The 18,842-nt window shown below is 43.2% G+C and overlaps 1 protein-coding gene across 1 annotated transcript in view; it reads left to right on the top strand.

The window, feature by feature from the left end:
• PTPRT (protein tyrosine phosphatase receptor type T) overlaps positions 1-18,842 on the top strand; it is an 838,546-nt gene that overhangs the window by 275,591 nt on the left and 544,113 nt on the right. Inside the window, exon 7 of the mRNA XM_084851682.1 lies at positions 2,142-2,435. Coding sequence (XP_084707808.1) covers positions 2,142-2,435 — 294 coding nt within the window. The remainder of the gene's footprint in view (positions 1-2,141; positions 2,436-18,842) is intronic.

The following is an 18,842-nucleotide window of genomic DNA, read 5'->3' as shown; positions in this document are numbered from 1 at the left end:
TTGATTAGAGTGTATATAGGCTTTCAGAAATAGAATGACATGGAGCGCTTAGCCATTATGGTGTCTGAAGGTGAAGTCAGGGTGAATTGAAAGAGAAGTATATTCAGAAAACATATCTGTCTTGACGGAAAACATATGCTGGGGAAGCAGGGTTATGCCTGCTACCTCAGCCTTCTACATCAGGAGTAGGGAACCCCTGGCTTGTAGAGGTTCCCATCTGGCCTATGCACTTCCTCTACAGGCCCTGCCCTACTCACCCCAGCTATGTGCAGGAAACCCCCACTCTTATCTTCAGTCACTGATCAGAGATTAGAAGTGGGATTTTCCAAGCAAAACAGCATTTTTTCTGCACACTTCAGGGAAACCCTGCTCTTATCTCTAATCAGTGATCAGAGATAACATCAGTTTAAAGGCACTTAAACTTTAAATAGTCTTCTGGATATTTAATATTTAAGCTGTTACACTGGGGCTTACTCCTGAGTAGACTTGCATAGAATTGGGCTCTGCTTTGTATGCCTGAAAGTTGTTGCACTGGGGCTTACTGCTTTTATTAATATTTTTTTATTCAGGTTTTAACAACTGTCCATACAAACGACATACACAATCAAAACAACAAGAATAACACTGGGTGGGGGAGGCAAAGAAAAGGAAAACAAAAATAACAAGAATAAGAATAGCAATGCAAATAAAAGTTTATACTGATAAAATCATAAGTCAGTCACAAATTTCCACTACACATATAATTCTAAATATGAGGACCAAATATGTGTGTATTTGTCCGAGCAAAGCTGACAGTGATAATAAACCTTTCCAAAATTTGCCAGAATTGTGGGACTTGCTGTCCAATGTATTGTAGATGGAGTAGATTTCTCTTTCCAGCCTTGGAGTCAGGGATGGATGGACTCACCTCTATCCGGTCCCTTTGGGTAATCGCACTGCGGGAGCTAAAGGACGGCTCGGTGACCACACGAGAAGCGCTGCGAGGCTGTCCATCCCCTTACTGCCTGTAATCTTGAGTCATTGTCCCTTTAAGGCATCCATATATGAAACTTTAGATATTCGGAAGTAACTGAGAGATGTGATTGTGCGCACAATTGCAGTAAGGGGATCGACGGCCTCACAGCACTTACCGCTGGTTGCCAAGCGGGCCAGTGAGTCCTCTGCAGCCTGGCAAGTGAGTGGCCAGATGAGAGGGAGGCTGTCGAACTCCACCCCCTGTTTAGACTCCCATGCCATCCCTACTTGGAGTATAAGGCTTTTAGCTGTCATGAAGGCTTGTAACAACCATTTCCTGTGGCCATCTCAGGAACTTTCCACACAACTGGGATGTAGTTCAGAATTGTACTGTGGTTTACTTTTGAGTAAACATGCATAGAACTGAGCTGTGGCTTAAATACTTGGTGGGAAACTGTCCAAATTGATACAAATTACATCTGGCTGTGCCCACTTTGCTTTGGCCCCACCCACTTTGTTCTTGGCCCTCTCTGTGCCCTTAGCCCTACCCATTGCTGGAATCTTGCTCCTGAAACCCTTCCCAAATTGTAGTTCAGCCCCTAGCCTGAAAAAGGTCCACCAGCTCTGCTCTATGTGCATTTAGTATTATTCCCTTCCCCAACAGAGCCTTAAGTATGTATAAACCACACATCCAGGCTTCGCCCACACAATTAAGGACACAATTGCTTGGACAGAGCCTATTTGCATAGAGTTTGAATGCATGAAACTTCTGCTCAGAAGTGATGCTGAAGGTGTGTATGTGTCAGGCGTTGGGGGGGGGGATGAAAACAATGGGGCAATCCCACTCCAGCAACAGCACAGATATATCACTTGAACAGGACGGAACAACAGATTATTTATCTATAAAAATATCTCTTAAAAACAAACAAAACCTCCCACATGTTTTCTTAAAGGAATTATTCCGTCCATGTAAAATCATTCTTCAAAATAAAACAGTATTGATTGGCATGCTAAGTAAGTGAAGCTTGGATGAATCTTTTCATGTTTGTGTCATGGATAATAATCTCTTTTTAAAACACTTGAATATGGTCTCCTCTTGCATTGCATAATAATAAGCCTCCTCAAATAAAATAAAATAAAATAAAATAATGAGCATTCACAAATGTCTAATTTTTTGTCGCTTGCAGAACCTCCCACTCCTATTGCACCCCCAGAGCTTCTAGCAGTTGGAGCCACCTATCTGTGGATCAAACCAAATGCCAACTCCATCATTGGAGATGGGCCTATCATCCTGAAGGAGGTGGAATACCGTACAACCAATGGGAACTGGGCTGAAACCCACATTGTGGATTCACCCAATTACAAGTTATGGCATCTAGACCCAGATGTGGAGTATGAGATCAGAGTGCTTCTTACCCGTCCTGGAGAAGGAGGGACTGGACCTCCGGGGCCTCCCCTCACAACAAGAACAAAATGTGCAGGTAAGCCATCTTGGTTTTAATACTAAGGGCTCTGTGCATGGGATACACAAGCAGGAAAATGTTATGGTAAAGGCTGTTTGGCTCGTATGTTTTTCTGTTGACTAGTGGTTAGGAATGTATGGATTTTGTTAAACCCATTCTGTCTGTATTTCGCGGATTGTAAGGTGTCTTTCGCTCTATCATACACTTATTGACGGATTCAGATCCCCCCCCCCTTCATAAAAGTATGTTAAAAAGTCTGCCACAACTTACAGAACTTTCAGCGGCATGTAACATTTTGCACTTTTTTTCCTTAGCTCAGCATACAATCAATGAGCAGAGCGCGCACATACAAAAGACTGCTACATAGCAGAGGCTGAAGAGAGGTTGAACAGAGATCAGAGATGTATAGAAGTTGTTGTTGTTTTCAAAAAGCATATATATTAGCATATTTTCCAGCAACTTTTGTATTTCTTTATGACTAAATTTGCATACAATTCCAGTGTAAAGTCCGCACTGTTCGAAAAAAACCAGTCCACTGCAGAATCCGCGGGTCAAACTGATAGAAATCTGAACTTATTTGAATCCATTACAGGTTTTTCCATCATCCCTACCTATGGTTAAATTCAGTATATGGCATACATATTTTTTATTTTTCTGGTTGTATTTTTTCCCCTAGTGCATAGAATTCCAATCATTTTAAAGGCTGTGCATTTCATTTTATTTTCTTATGATAATGTGCCATGCCCTGTCCCATAAGTTCATGGTGGCTTATAATACATAGGCAAAACAATCCTATGGGGTGGGAGAGGGAAGAATCGCCTTACATATCCCCTGCTGTGCATTGACAAGAAACAAGGTGTGTGTGTGTGTTTTTTCCTTTTTTTTTTTTTCTGTTGCCAGATTTCTTTTTCATTAACAGTTTCCCTCCCATTCAGGGAGGGCTAGCAAATTGGGGCTGGCTGTTTCATTCCACCCTTAGAACCCTACAAAGTCCCAGAGACAGTTAGCCCTGTTTCACTGGTCGTCTTGAGAAAAAAAGATTTCTGGACTCCATTCATTCTAGCACACAGATGTTTGATTATTTTATCACAGTCAGTAATCAGCAGATGGATTTTGGAAGCAGGAGGAAAGGAGGAGTTGCTTATAGTTGTTGCAGGTGGAATGAGAGGTGAGAAATATGGATTCTAACATCCCAACGGGCTCATTATCTGAGAACATGCCAGTCTCATCTTCTGTTAATCCTCCCAAAGACTGAGTCACTCAAATTCTACAGCCTGCAGCCAAAACTCATTTTGTAAAGGATTGTCTTAAATGACTCCAGTGGAAAACAGAATGATTCTGAAAAGTCAAAACTGCAAGAGATTGGAGGCTGGTTGTTCTTTAATACAGGATAGCTGGGGCAGTGACTTGGTTGTCAGCAACAGCTCAGAATTTTTTTACTGTGAGACATCACTATCCACAAGAGGTCCCAGTGTAACAGCAGGCTGTGCGTGTTTCTCGAAAATACTTTAACATGATATTTTGCATCTGCTGTGCTCCATGCAACTTCCATATTAGAGTACTCCCTTTCTTCTATAGCAGTTAATGTAGCCCTCGGGCCATAAAAGGGAGAATTTCCAGCATTGAAACACTTGTGCCTAATTCCGATAGAGAAGAAAATCCATGATTGAACATCTGTTTTATTGTTAGGGGGAGCATTCATAAGAACATCAATTACAGGAAAATTACAAGGATTTCAAACCTTATGTCAAGAGTTTTCTAGAGGAAAAGTGAATTTGTATGCTCATACTCACTGTGTCCCTTTCTTACAGGAACAGCAATTAAGATATTACATCAAGTAATATCTCTAGGGTTATCCTTCTCAATCTCACCCACCACACTCTCCCAATCACAAGGTGTGAACACATTTCAGGAGATGAAATTTTTAGCAGCCCAATTTCATATAATGATGGTCATGTTTTACTTCTGTCCATTGGCATATTGGGAAGATATTGCAGAATTTTAACTCCTCCTGAAGGTTCAAAGTTTCTTTATATCAAAGGAAAAACATGATCAGGAATAGTTCAATATGAATTCAAGAAAATGCGACACCACCGTTATCAACACCATTTACGTTCTCTGAGATTCTTGATTACGCAATGGATGGGGCTCTTCTAGAAGTTTACAATGGCTTTTGATTTATTAAAAAGGGGGAAAAGTTCACATCAACTGGTGATGAAAAGTCTTGCTTTACAGAACAATAACAACATTTTACATTAAACAGAATAATCTTATCTGTCTTCTGAAGCTATTGCATATCCATACATAGCAGTGTGTGTGTGTGTGTGTGTGTTTGTTTTTAAATCCTGCTGACATAGCTATATTGGCAAGGCAGGATTTTATGGGTCTTTACTGCTTTTGATGTTTAGAAATTATATTCACAATAAATTAAGTCTGTCTGCTGTGACAATTGGATGCTCGCTGTTGGAAAACACTCGCCAGCCAGACCTTAAAGAGGAACACTATGTTGGCATGCGAATGGCAGACTTGAGAAGTTTACCCATTGCTAGAAGTAACAAGCAAAATGAGGTATTGTATCAGATGTCCTATATCAATCTGCATTCAGTATCAGTATTTTATTTTCTAATTTGGCCTGTCTTGGGGTAAAGGAAGACTTATCATAGAATCATAGAATAGTAGGGTTGGAAGGGGCCTATAAGACCATTGAGTCCAACCCCCTGCTCAATGCAGGAATCCAAGTCAGAGCATCCCTGACAGGTGGCTGTCGAGCCTCATCTTGAATGACTCCAGTGTGGGAGAGCCCACCACCTCCCTAGGTCATTGGTTCCATTGTCATATTGCTCTAACAGTCAGGACGTTTTTCCTGATGTTCAGCCGGAATCTGGCTTCCTGTAACTTGAGCCCATGATTCCGTGTCCTGCACTCTGGGATGATTGAGAAGAGATCCTGGCCTTCCTCTCTGTGACACCCTTTCAAGTACTTGAAGAGTGCTATCCTATCTCCCCTCAGTCTTCTCTTCTCAAGGCTAAACATGCCCAGTTCTTTCAGTCTCTCTTCATAGGGCTTTGTTTCCAGTCCCCATCATCTTTGTTGCCCTCCTTATAATATATATATAAAAGAGAGTTCACAGCCAGTACTTTGGAAATCATTTAGAGCTAGACCCTAGAAAGGCAGAAGTAATGTTTTGACTGATTGCTGTAAGTGTGCTTCCAATGTGGCCCTACTTTTTCCAAAAATCTTATGTATGTCCTTATCCTGCTGACAAATCATATCACCTGCATTTGACTTCAGGTCAGCAAAAACTGGCTTACTTTGAATTTAGGGATCTAAGAATTGAGAAATCATTGGTTCTTTGGAAATTGTTGCTAGTTAGCCTTAGGTGAACACAGGATACTATTTCATAACTTAGGAGTTATTCAACTTGATAGTTGACCCCAGAGAGGAGGGAGAAATTTATTTGGTTCACATCTTACCTAATTTTGCATTTTTGAACCAATACATGATCCCCAATTCAATAACCCTTCCACATTTGCACTTTTCCAAATTTTGCAGTGGAGTTCTCCAATCACAAATGTGTACAAAAATGCATATATTAGGGAAAGGTGCATACAAAAATGCATATAGTTGTGAAAATAACATTTAAAATGCATGACATTAGGAAAATTGCTGCAAAATATGTTTATAAGGCAGAATTGCATACAAAAATGCGTGTATTTCAAGAATGACATGCCGTGATATGTAGAAAATATATATGGCATTATAGTTTTACTGATCAGCACTGATACTTCCATAGGTCTCAGAAGCCAACTGAATACTTGGTTACTAGATTTAAGAGAGTTATCTGGTCCCTTTATTAAAAAGGGGACAAAAGATTTGGGATAAGAAAGCCTAATGGAGGAGTGAGAATGGATATGGAGGAATATATCAAATGCATTAATATTAGCTGATTTGAAAGAAAACTTTAAAAAAATTAAATATCAATGGCATTTGACATAGGTTAAGCCAGATTTATTATAGCTTCTCGTTTTTGTTGGAAGTGTGTGTGTGTGTGTGTGGGGGTGTCACATAGACTTTTTGCATATATTTTGAAATTGTCCAGTTATACAACTCTTTTGGACCAATAGTTTGCATTTGGGTTAATGAAATCACCAGTTACTCAATACCACAAAATCTTAAGGTAGTACTATTATATTATCTTAAATATTTGGTTAATGGCACTGACCTGGAAGTTGTTGTAAACCTGCCCACAGGAGCTAAAATGTGTATAGCAGCAAATTGAAAGAATGCTGCTGCTCCAACAATATCTGAATCGTATGGTAGAATGTGGAACACTGCGATCTTATCAAAATTATTATAGAAGATTAAGGAATAAACAACAAATACTTTTTCTTGAAAAACTGACCTTATTTGTAATGTTCTTGAATAGCAAATGTCAAGATAATATTCTGCCATATATTTTCTTCTCTTTACTATATAGTGTTTCTTGTTCTCTCTCTCTCTCTTTATCTCTGTGTGTGCATAAAATATCACTTTTATATATAAGAAAATATGATCTATTTGTAGAAAATAAAATTAATTATCTTTTAAAAATAAACTTGGTATTCACAAAAAATAAAAAAAATTACATGCATTAGGAGAAATGCACACAAAAATGTGTACACATTTTCAAGCAAACTTTAAAAAAAAAAATCTGAAAGTGTGGGAAAAGCCGAAGTTAAGATTGTAAAATGAGAAACCAAAATTGCTTGTGGTCTTAGTATATAACCATTCTGTGTGAAATATCTTACACTGCCTTTCTCCTCATTTCTGGAATTGATGGTTCTGAAAAACCTGACCACATTTTTATCACTACCTGATGTTCTGTGTATCTGCATGTCCTTTCACAAGGGGCAGCCCTGAGAGGCTGGAGGTTGGCAGATGAAGAAGCCTGGGCTGATAGAACAAGCTAAGCACTGTCAGTGGAAAGGACTGAATAGTGCAGAGGGTAAAAGAGTTGACCTACTTCAAACAAGAGGCTGACTAAAAGCATTTGGATGGACTAGAAGGCTGGAGGTTAATCTGTGCTTTGTTTCAACTTGAGGCCTATTGCTATGTGAAGAACAGTTTCTCTGTCTCATCACAATGGTGGTGTTATAGGGATGAATGGATTTCATAATTGCTCTGAAATTCCAACAATCCTTTGATTCCATTCTGGTTGAATGGAAATCACAGATTTAGTTTTCAGAATGATGGCGGAATTGATTCTGCACATATGTCATTCCCAGTTTTCAAATGCATGATTTTTTTAAAAAAAATATTATTAATACAGTTATTATTCTTAGAACAGATTCCTTTACAAAACAGATCACTGTGAGCACATGGGGGGCATTGTGAAAACTAAAAACTATTACAAACTTTAAAAAGCAGTGAGACCCATCAAATATCTAACAATAATAAAACATCTAGGCATAAATAACTTTCAAACTTACAATAGAGGAAATGGATTACCATGTATCACACCATGCTTATCATTCAAAATTTTCCAAAATGGCTCGCATTCCTGTTCCCATGTATGTATCCGGTATCTTCCCTTCTTAACCCAGAGAACCCATGCAATTTTGCTTAAGGTTACCAAATCCCACATATTAATATATTACTCTTTTAGTCTAGGCATTTATTTTCCAATATTTGGATTTTGTTCCATTAAAAACAAATAAAGCAAGAAAAGTGCACAGGTGCATATGACAAAATAAATGTAGAGAGGGAGAAGAATCACCTGGCTCTCATCTTTCCCTTCCAGCTACCACTGAACTCTTAGCACAGACTGGGCTGGAAGAGAGGGAAAAGAGTTTCTTGACTTTCTCCTTTCTCTTCCAGAATCATGGATTCTGAAGGTTTGAGTTCTGGAAAGCATTTCTGGTAAAGCAGAACATCAAAACAAAGGTCAGAATTCTGGAGACACCAAATCCATAAGCATCTGTAGTTCTAACTAAATTTTATCTTGAATTGGGAAAAAATAGATAGTCAGGTGGTATTCCTAAGTCTGGGGTTGAAGCCCCTTCCAAAAGTGGCACCAGGGCTCCAATCTGGCTCAGGCCTGGGAATCCTATCCAAAGCCAAACAATAACATTTTATTGAGAGTGACCCATTGTGGTGAGGGTGTTCCAGATTCAGAGTTTCATAGAGCTTTTTAAATATGTTTCATCATTTGTGACAAAAGAAGATAATGTGACTGTCATTGAAGTGTCTATTATGACCTTGAAGAAAAGACGCAATATTATCCATTTTCACCAAATGTCATTTTTGTCAATAGGAATATCTCAGAGCAAGCAGTTTCAGTTTTGCAGACATAGCAACTCTGCCATTTTTTGTTTTACCAATTCGTTTTAATATTGCAACAACAACAGCAACTACTACTACTACTACTACTAAGGAAGGATGCCAACAAAGTAGAACATGATCAGAGGAGGGTGACAAAGATGCTGAGGGGTTTGAGAACAAGTCAGTTGAGGACAGACTGAACACGTAGGGATCATTTAGTCTGGACAAAAAGCTATGTGATAACTATCCTCAAATATTTGAAGAAGTATCACACAGATGCTGGACAAACATTATTTTATCTTGCTCCAGGGGGTAATAGCCATTCGGTTCAAATTACAAAAGGATTTCAGCTAAACAGTGGGAAGAACTTCCTGTTGGTATGAGCTGTTCAACTGTGAACAGATGACTGTGGAAGATGGTGAACACTCCTTTGTTAGAGATCTTTAAGCAGAGGCTGGATGACCACCTGTCAGGGATGCTGTAGTAGCGGATGTCTTGCATCAGTAGAGGCTGGACTAGATAACCTTGAAATCCTTCCAACTCTATGATTATGTGATTCTAATTATCTATCATCTATCTATCTATCATCTATCTATCTATCTATCTATCTATCAATCATCTATCTATCTATCATCTGGGCAGTATTCAGCTGTGTCATTCCATCAGCACAAATGATGTTATGCTAGTGTAAACTAGGCTCTGAACTATGAGCGAGAGAAGAATCCAACAAAAACTGCAGTTGCGCAAGCGGTTGTGTGCTATGTTTGTGCAACATGTTGTGCATAACTCTTGTGCAACTACTTGTGCAACCCATTGTGCAATGGGCTGTGCAACGCATTGTGCAACCAGTTGCGCAACTGCCTGCACAACCCCTTCTGCGTGTGTAATGGGCAACTGCTTGCTAAATGGAAGGATTCAGTTTGTGGAATGTTATGACACCACTGGATACTGCCCTATATCTCCACAATCTTCATAGTCTAACATCATATGTCAAGGTTTTTTATAGATCAATACCTCTCTATCCCAAACACGATTTATGCCTGCTGTTAATATATCAGTATGTTTTATGTGTCTTTCTCTTCCCCCATTCTTCATATGACTCCATTGAAGTCATCTTTATGGCCCCCAAGGTGCTTGCCAAAACAACGTTGCACTATATTGATGATGCAATTAATACAATTTCATTCCCTTTTTTCTAAGTTGACAGATAGGCAGCATCACAGTGCATTAGTAAAATATTAGGCAATTTTGAGATAAAATGCCCTGATGCTGAGAGGAAAGCTTCATAGATGGAAATCTCCTTTGCAAATGCCTAATGCTCCAATCAATACGGCTCAGGACAGGTACAGTGGTTTGTGGCATTTTGTTATAAGATAGTGTTCTCTACAAAATAGACTTCTGTTCAGTGGGAAGAGGTGGTTGTTTTCAAAACATGTTCTTTTCTTATCTGTATGCTGCAAGTGGAGCACAGTACCTGAAAGTCTTGTTCTTTCTGCTTCAGTGGTAAATTTGGAAAGTGACTTGATTATTTAATAAACACTGAGACAGAAGCTGCAATATGTCTATTTTTGGTGCTCATATTATCTCTCTAGCTTGAAGCCTTTAAAACAAATGCTGTTGATATTATAGAACAATGAAATCAACATAATTGCTCCTACAATATTTCCATAGAATTTTCAGTCTGATACAAAATGAGTAAGAAAAGTGATCCTTACTCATTATCACAGCATACCTCTGAATAATCTTTCTCGAATTACCCTAGTCCCTTCTTCCCTGCAAGCCCACTTCTACCATGCCTACCTACTTCACTCTATTCATTTGTCAGTCTTTGAACACTTCCAGAGCCCCATCTCTGTGTTGTCTTTCTTGCTTTCTTATTATATTTTCTTGAGTATCCAGTGTGTTGTTAGGGTACAATAAATTGTAACTGTAGTTGTTCAGTACTAGTAGTAATCAGGTCCATAATATTTCCATTTTGCAGATGTGGAACTGACCATGACCTACTCAATGTCACCGTATGCATAAATGTATGAACTTAATTTGAAGCCGGATCTCCCAGGTCCATCTTATCTACTGAAATCTACTGTACCGTTACATATTATATTGTTAGGAGGTCTTATTAGTACCTTTTAATAGGTAACCACCTGATCAAAATCTGATGTCTTCAGTTGTTCCATATGTAACATTTACAGGTTTTGCTCGGTCTGTGAGACGGTGGCAGTGACTATGATACAGCAAAGTGTGTGCACAGGCAGGTCTCATTGATAATAAAAGGGGGGAAAGACCTGGTAAGGGCAAAGCACGTACCCATGCAGGACTGCACACATCCTAGCATCTTCTTTGAATATATATATTTTACCCACAATTAGGGCTGTGAACCACTTCAGCCTGAAGCCCGAGCTCTGTGTCGAAGCAGGCTACTTCAGGCTGCCTCTGAGGCGAAGCAAGGGGGCCTGACATGGCCTGAAGCAAAGCAGGTCCCTCTGAAATGCTTTGGTGTGCTTTGGAGCGATCTGGAAGCTCAGCTGCCACACTGCCGCCACTGCCACTGCCACCGCCCAGACCCCAGCTCCTTGCCTGGGTCCTCTGGACATGCACCACCAGCCATCTTGTTGTTCTGGAGGGGGGCAACCATTTTTAAAATGGTGACTCCCTGTATTTCCGGAAATACAGGGAGTCACCATTTTAAAAATGGCTCCCCCTCCAGAACAACAAGATGGCTGCCGATGTATGCCCACAGAGCCTAGGAGCTGGTGGCGGCAGCGGCTCCCCCAGCAGCACTAGCATTGGTGGATCCCCCAGTGCTGGCTCCCCTGGAACCATTGGCAGTGGCTTTTCTGGTGGCAGCAGCGGTAGCAGCAGCTTTCCCGATGGCAGCAGTGGCTCCCCCTGGCAGTGCCAGTGGCAGCAGCTCCCCCAGGGTGGTGCCCCCACCACAGAACAAGAGCCCAGGTAAGGAGCAGGGGGCTGTGTGGTGTGTGTGTGGGGGGAAGTGGGATTTGGATGTCTGAATCCCACTTTGGCTTTGTAGGCTGAAGCAAGTCAGCTCAAGCTGAATTGGGCCCACCTCAGAAGCCCCAAAGCGGCCTCTGAGTTGGATCAGGGGGTCCATGCACAGTCCTGCCCACAGTGCAGATTTTTACATGCACAGCCCACCAATGGTCTATGACTTAGAGGGAAACTGCAACCTTACTCACAGTACACAAAGGAGGTTGTGCTATACAAGGCACTGGGCTGTGTGGAAATCTGTATGAATAAATGCTTTGCCCATGTCCTGCATTTTGTATCAAATGGCTGTAACTACAAGTAGTAATGTTATGTCATAGGCAGAAAAGGAAGGGTTCCATTGTGTTTATGACCTTCTCCACATGGGGCTTTTATCCAGCCATCGAGACTGGTTACTCGCAGAAGTTTGTGGGTCCTTTACATGATGTTGTCAACCTCAGGGCGTCTCCCCTGCTAACTGACCTTTATCCCATTTTTTAAAAAATATCAGAGATAATGTGGCAAGGATCATTAACGGGCGATCCGTTCCTCCCCCCCGGAATCCTGCCCAGCCGGCTCTGCTCCACGACCAGGCCGCAGAGCCACCGACCAGGCCAACCATCAGCAGGGCCTCCAGCCACTGCCAGGCTGCTGCGGGCTCAAATGGCGTCCTGTGTAGGGGACGCCATTTGTTCCCTGCTTTAGCCATGATAGGCTACGTAAATATTTGCATAGCCTATCATGGCTAAGGGGCTGCAGTGGCTTAGGGGGCTGCAGTGGCTTAGTGGTTAAGACGCTGAACTGCAGACTGGAAGGTCGGCAGGTCAGCAGTTCGAGACCCGGGTGCTGCATGACGGAGTGAGCTCCCGTCTTCAGTCCCAACTTCTGCCAACCTAGCAGTTCGAAAGCAAGAAATTGCAAGTAGATAAATAGGTACTGCCTCGGTGGGAAAGGTAACAGCGTTCCGTGCACCTCGGTGTTCAGTCATGCCGGCCACATGACCACGGAAGTGTCTTCGGACAGCGCTGGCTCTTCGGCTTAGAAACGGGGATGAGCACCGCACCCTAGAGTCGGACACGACTGGTTGGGGACACCTTTACCTTTTTATCATGGCTAAAGCGGGAACACAAATGGCATAGGGGACGCCATTTGCGTCCCTGCTTTAGCTGTGATAGGCTACGTAAATATTTATGTAGCCTATCATGGGCCAGCATAGGGACGCAAATGGCAGCTGCTACAATGGCTGCCATTTGCAGCCACAGCAGCCTGGCACTGGCCAGAGCCGCCGCCACTGCCGCCAGAGCCGCAGCCAAGTAGGCTCCGTTTCGCGAGGCTTTTGCAGGGTGGTGGGGCGGGGGGGGGACCATTCCAGCACAGGTTCTGGGGGGCCGAATTCACTGGAATTCAGCCCCCCTGGGATCCATGGCGGAATTCTCTAACATCCCTAGGGGAGATCCTTGACCAGTCTTTGAATAAAGTTTTCCTGATTGCTTATGTTTCTGCTTCACTTTGTCACAGAATGGGAAGCAGTGCAAGCTGTACTTAGTATGATGGTGGTGACTCACTTGAGAGAGGTAGCTCTTTTTATGATCAAAGGTGCAGCATGCCCTGGAGCAGGTTTTGATGGGAATCTTCAAAGTTATGTATTTGGCCTGGCACACATTTCTTCATTTTTTCCATTTTCTTTGACCTGCCTTGGCCCATAAAATCCACCCGTTCAAACTACCATGGCAAAACAACAACAAATTGCTGATATTTATACCCTGTGAAACAGCAAGATCAGGTTCAGAGGTTTTTGTTGTTGTTCTCTCTCTCTCTCTCTCTCTCTCTCTCTCTCTCTTTCTTTCTTTCTTTCTTTCTTTTGTAAATATAATAACCACAATGAACACTCTTTTGTAAAGGAAGAGGTATACTCGGTTACCAAATAAGTTTCGTTTTCACAGCAGCATATGCCAGTTCATGCCTCAGTAGCTTTTTTTGTTCTCCATTCCAAAGAGCTTTAAAAGTGGGGGATTGCGTTCTTTTTGTATCTCCTGTCCCAGCACACACAATCCTATGATGATTTCCATTATGCATGCCAGTAGTTTAAGTGAGCTCATCAGACACAAGGTTGTAAATCGTATAGTGCTGCTGGAAGCAAACTTCATTACCAAGCATCCCTTTGTGCCCTAAGCGAGGAGCAGATGGAAGAGAGAGAGAGGGCAGGAACAACACACTAAGCTGAGTTGAAAACAGCCCTTAATTTTATGGCTTCCAACTTCCAAGAATTTGGCATAAAGTGCTGACAGGGAAAACTGACCCAATTTTCTTGCTGGGTTAACTGGGGGGCGGGGGGGGGGGCAGAAGAGTGGCCTAAGACAAAAAATGGTGTGAGCTGCTCAAGCTGCCCAGAAAACCACCAATATGGCGGTATAGTTGATATATCAACTATCAAATAGTTGATAGCCAGTTTCCATGGTAGGTGGCCCTGTCTGCCCAAACCACTGAGAATGCTTAACACTCCCCTGTGAAGGTTTGTGAGGACCCCACCCCTGCTTGCTCTCCTCTTGTATTATGGTTCTGCCCAATGGCCAAGCACTGATTCTGACAGTATGAACAGCAAAGCAACATAGGGCACAATCCTATGCATGTTTAGACAGAAAAAGTTCCTACAACTCCCAGTATTCCTTATCCAACATGGCTGGCTGGGAAATGCTGGGAGTTGTAGGTCCTTTTTCTGTCTAAAGATGCATAGGGCTGTGCCCATAATCAGTTGTACCAACCAATCTATGTACAAACAGGACAAAGCACTTTGTTACGAGGAATGGAAGGCAAAAACCCAGGTCCCACATTTTGTCAGCCTGGGGACTTGATAGAATTCCTTTTTGATTCTATCAGCCAGCAACCAAATAAAGCCCACTATAAAACAACAATAGAGACTTCCAGGTTATAGACTTGATAACAGTCATGTGGGCCATTAAAGCCAGGCATGGACTATAGCAAAGTATTGTTCTCCCCAATCTGCCCAGTTATTCCTGTCCTTCAGCTGACTAATGCTGGTTGTGTTGCCTGCAGTCTCCGACTGTCCCTCTCCCCACTGTGTGTCTTAAACTGAATGTGTCTTTAAGTGGCCTGTACTCAAACAGTAGGATTTCCCCCTCTGATACTTGCCTGGTATGGTTCAGTCCCACTAGGTGTAGTTCTGATTTTGTTCCATCTCTGTGTGTATGTTGGATTATATAGCATGCATAGACTTTGCTTTGCTACCAGAAGTTTATGTTTCTACATGTTGTTCTCAATGAACAGGTTTATCATCCTATCTGTGACTGCTGACTTAAGAGAATAACTACTGGACCCACAGGCAAAGACGAAATATTATACCACACTAGGGGGACAATGGGTGCCTCCACCTAAACATGAGAAGTGCACTCCTCCAATTATTTCCAGATAATTGAAAATGAAAAACATATGTTTTCTTTGTCATTTTCTTTTCTCTGATCCAACCCCATTATCCTATCCCTGTGTGATCAGTGCAGGCAGTACTGATATAGCAGATATAGCCTTGGTGTGAATGGATGGTCAGGTTCTCATCCTAAGTTTCCAGTAAATTTGGGAAGGGGAAGATAAGTGCAGCAATGCAGGAGAGAAGTACAAACGAGAAGTAGCAAAACTAGGGATGTACAGACTGTGTAAAATCCACTCCATCTGTGTTTCATGGGTTGTCAGGTGCCTTTTGTTCCATTGTCCACCCACAGACAGAAGTGATTTTTTTTTTTTTTTGGCCATGCGATAAAATATGTAAATAATTTAGGGATGGTGGAGAAATCCGCCACGGACTCTGGGGGGCCGGATTCTTTAGAATCTGGCCCCCCAGAGCCCGTGGCAGAACGGACTGCTCCCCACCGCCACCCTGCGAAGTCTGGTAGAGATGGACCCTACCTGGCGCTGGCTGGTCCGGGTCCATCCGCTGCCATCCGCAGCCATCCACTGCCAGGCTGCGGATGCAAATGGCATCCGGCGTATCGGATGCCATTTGCGTCCCTGCCCTTGGCCATGATAGGCTACGTAAATATTTATGTAGCCTATCACAGCAAAGAGCAGGGACACAAATGGCATAGCATACGCTATTTGCGTCCCTGCTCTTTTCATGATTGGCTACGTAAATATTTACATAGCCTATCACAGCCAAGGGCAGGAACACAAATGGTGTCCACTGCACCAATATTTACGTAGCCTATCATAACCAAGGGCAGGGACGCAAATGGCGTCCGCTACACCAGACGCCATTTGTGTGGCAGCGGCTGGAAGTCCGGCTGCAGATGGTCCCGGCCAGCGGCTCCACAGACTCGCTGCAGAGCAGAGCCAGCCGGGAAGGATTCCAGGGGGAGGGACAGATAATCTCCTCCCCCCAGCGGATGCCCCAGACCGGACGGGTGAGTGGGGTTCATATACCCCTAAAATAATTATATAAGTATTTACGTTTTTACATAATTTACCCTAATACGTAATATTTAGCATATTGTCCCCATTCCATTCAATGTTTCCTCAGCAGAAACTTACATATTTTCTTATGAATGTATACACATGAATTTCAGGAAAGTAAAAAAATTATCCGGAAGTCCACAGTCTCCGTGCGGCCTGAGGGGGTCGCTCCACAGCAGATTCCGCAGGTCGGATTCTTAGAAATCCAAGCTCATTTTAGCCTGTCTTGAATTTTTCCATCCCTAAGCAAAACATTCATGAAATTGTGGACATTGTGGAGAGGTGGTTAGCTTTATAGGGATTCGTCAGTGCTTTAATTATTGTTCTTAGAGGTTTACCTAAGTACTCAGAATTGCAGAAGTACAGCAGAAGGTTAAAATAACATTTTCATAACTTAAGAACAAATTACAAAGTTCTGACATTCATTGTCAGAAATGTCACTGGCACTATCCAATACATGCCAATGAGACTCATAAATTTCTGTTTCTGGAACTAAACATCATAACAAGTGCTCCATAAGCAAATGTTTTGTTTTAAATTTATTATGCTTCCCCACATCTTTTCCACACATGCGCCTCATCCAGGGCCACATCTCCACTGACATTATCACTTCTGCATTATGGAGCCATGTCACCCAATGCAGCATAGCTGTGGGAGAGACCATAGCCATAGGGCACATGCTTTGTGTGGAGAAGATCCCAAACTCAATCCCTGGCATCTCAAAGTAGCAACAAGTGATGTGAACAAACTTTTGGATGGGGGATGGAGAACAAATATCCTCCATCCCCCATTCACTCCTCACCAAAGTTTCTCAATGAAAAATAGACACCATGAGATCAGTGCTGGGAAAACATAGTATTCAAAAAGGAAAGAAAGAGGGTGTCACCAATTCCAGGTCTGAAAAAGTCCAAGAGGCAAACCTCACAAGACACTGAAGTGAACAGTAAAATGTATTTATAAAAGCACTCCTAAGGATGTACGAAAGTCACCTTTTCGAAGGGTGACATTTGCAGTGGGGGGGAGGCGCTCTGTCCCTCCCCCTGAAATTCTCTCCAGCCGGCTCTGCTCTGCGGAGTTTCCGCAGAGCCGCTGGCTGGGGCCGCCCACAGCCGGACATCCGGCCGCTGGGCAGCCTGCAGGAACACAAATGGCGGCTGCTGTAGCCGCCGCCATTTGCGTCCCTGTATTTTGCCATGATAGCCTATGTAAATATTTACATAGCCTATCACAGCAAAACAACAACAACAGTGGACACAAATGGCAGCAGCTACGGCGGATGCCATTTGCGTTCCCTTTTTTGCCATTTTAGCCTACATAAATCTTAACATAGGCTAAAACAGCAAAAAAAAGGGAACGCAAATGGCAGCGGTTGTAGCCGCCGCCATTTGCGTTCCCTTAGTTAAGCCGTGATAGGCTATGTAAATACTTACGTAGCCTATCATGGCTTCCGCAGGGATGCAAATGGTGTCCCTGCGTTAGCCGTGATAGGCTACGTAAGTATTTGCATAGCATATCATGGCTACATGGAAGAAGCGAATGGCAGCTGCAGACGCAGCTGCCATTCGCAAGTCAGCGTGGATGGCAGCAGGTAGGTGCTCCATTCCGGGCCCATTTCGTGGGGTGGGTGGGGGGGGCTTCATTCTGCCACAGATTTCACCAAGATCCGTGGCAGAATTCTCTGACATCCCTAAGCACTCCAATTTTCTGTTGTAATGCCTAGTATATTTCAAATATAACCATCTGGGGGATCAGAAGCAATGGTCTTTTCTCCTGAATGAGGAGTTTCTGATTCCAAAACATGACACAGAAAAGAAGCAAAACCTGAAGGAATGACATTTAGAGTTGTGCTACAACAAATAAGTTAACAGCAGCTGCACCGTTCCTCTGGAAAGGCACTGTGAGCCTGTCTTTCCTTGCAATGACACAGGACGCTGTCTTATATCGGCCAGACTATTTGTCCACCTAGCACAGTATTTTCTACTCCAGGGGTCGGCAGCCTGGTGCCCTCCAGATGTTTTGAACCACAATTCCCATCAACGCCAGGCGGCATAAGCAATGGTTAGGGCTTATGGGAGTTGTAGTCTAAAACATCTGGAGGACACCAGGCTTCCTCCTCCTGGTCTACTCTGACTAGCACTGGCTCTTCAGGGTCTTGGGATTGAGAGAGCCAGGGCCTGCAGGAGAAGCCACCACTACCACTGGGGAAGAGGCGTGCCTGTTGCTGCTGGGCCTGCTGCCACCTAGGGTTGGCAGAGAATTTCTCCACGAATATTCGGGAGGCCGAGTGCCGACGCATTCAGCCCCCCGAAAGTGTTGGGGAAATTCTCCACCGCCCCCCCCCCCGGGATGGGACTTATCTTCGGCGAATGTCCCTCTCGGTGGCGGGTCCCGGCGGCGGTTCGGCGGCGGTTTGTCAGCGGCGGGGGCGGCGGCCGGTCTCCCGACCGGCCACCGCCGCCGCCGCCATTGCAAAAAAAAAAGTAAAGTAAAAAAAAAAACCACACACCCGTGATAGGCTACGTAATGATTTACGTAGCGTATCACGGCTAGATTTCCAAAGTCAGCCATGATGGGCTACGTAAATTGTCACGTAGCCTATCACGGCTAACTTTGGAAAAAAAAGTGCGTACGCAAATGGCGGCACCCCATGGGCGCCGCCATTTGCGTTCCTTATTTTGG

The sequence above is a fragment of the Heloderma suspectum genome, chromosome 4 (genome assembly GCF_057233095.1).
Source record: "Heloderma suspectum isolate Gila_16-S chromosome 4, 16-S_ref, whole genome shotgun sequence".
Classification (NCBI taxonomy): Eukaryota; Metazoa; Chordata; class Lepidosauria; order Squamata; family Helodermatidae; genus Heloderma; species Heloderma suspectum.
Note: the sequence above shows the minus strand (reverse complement) of the source record. Positions and strands in the feature narration are given on the sequence as shown.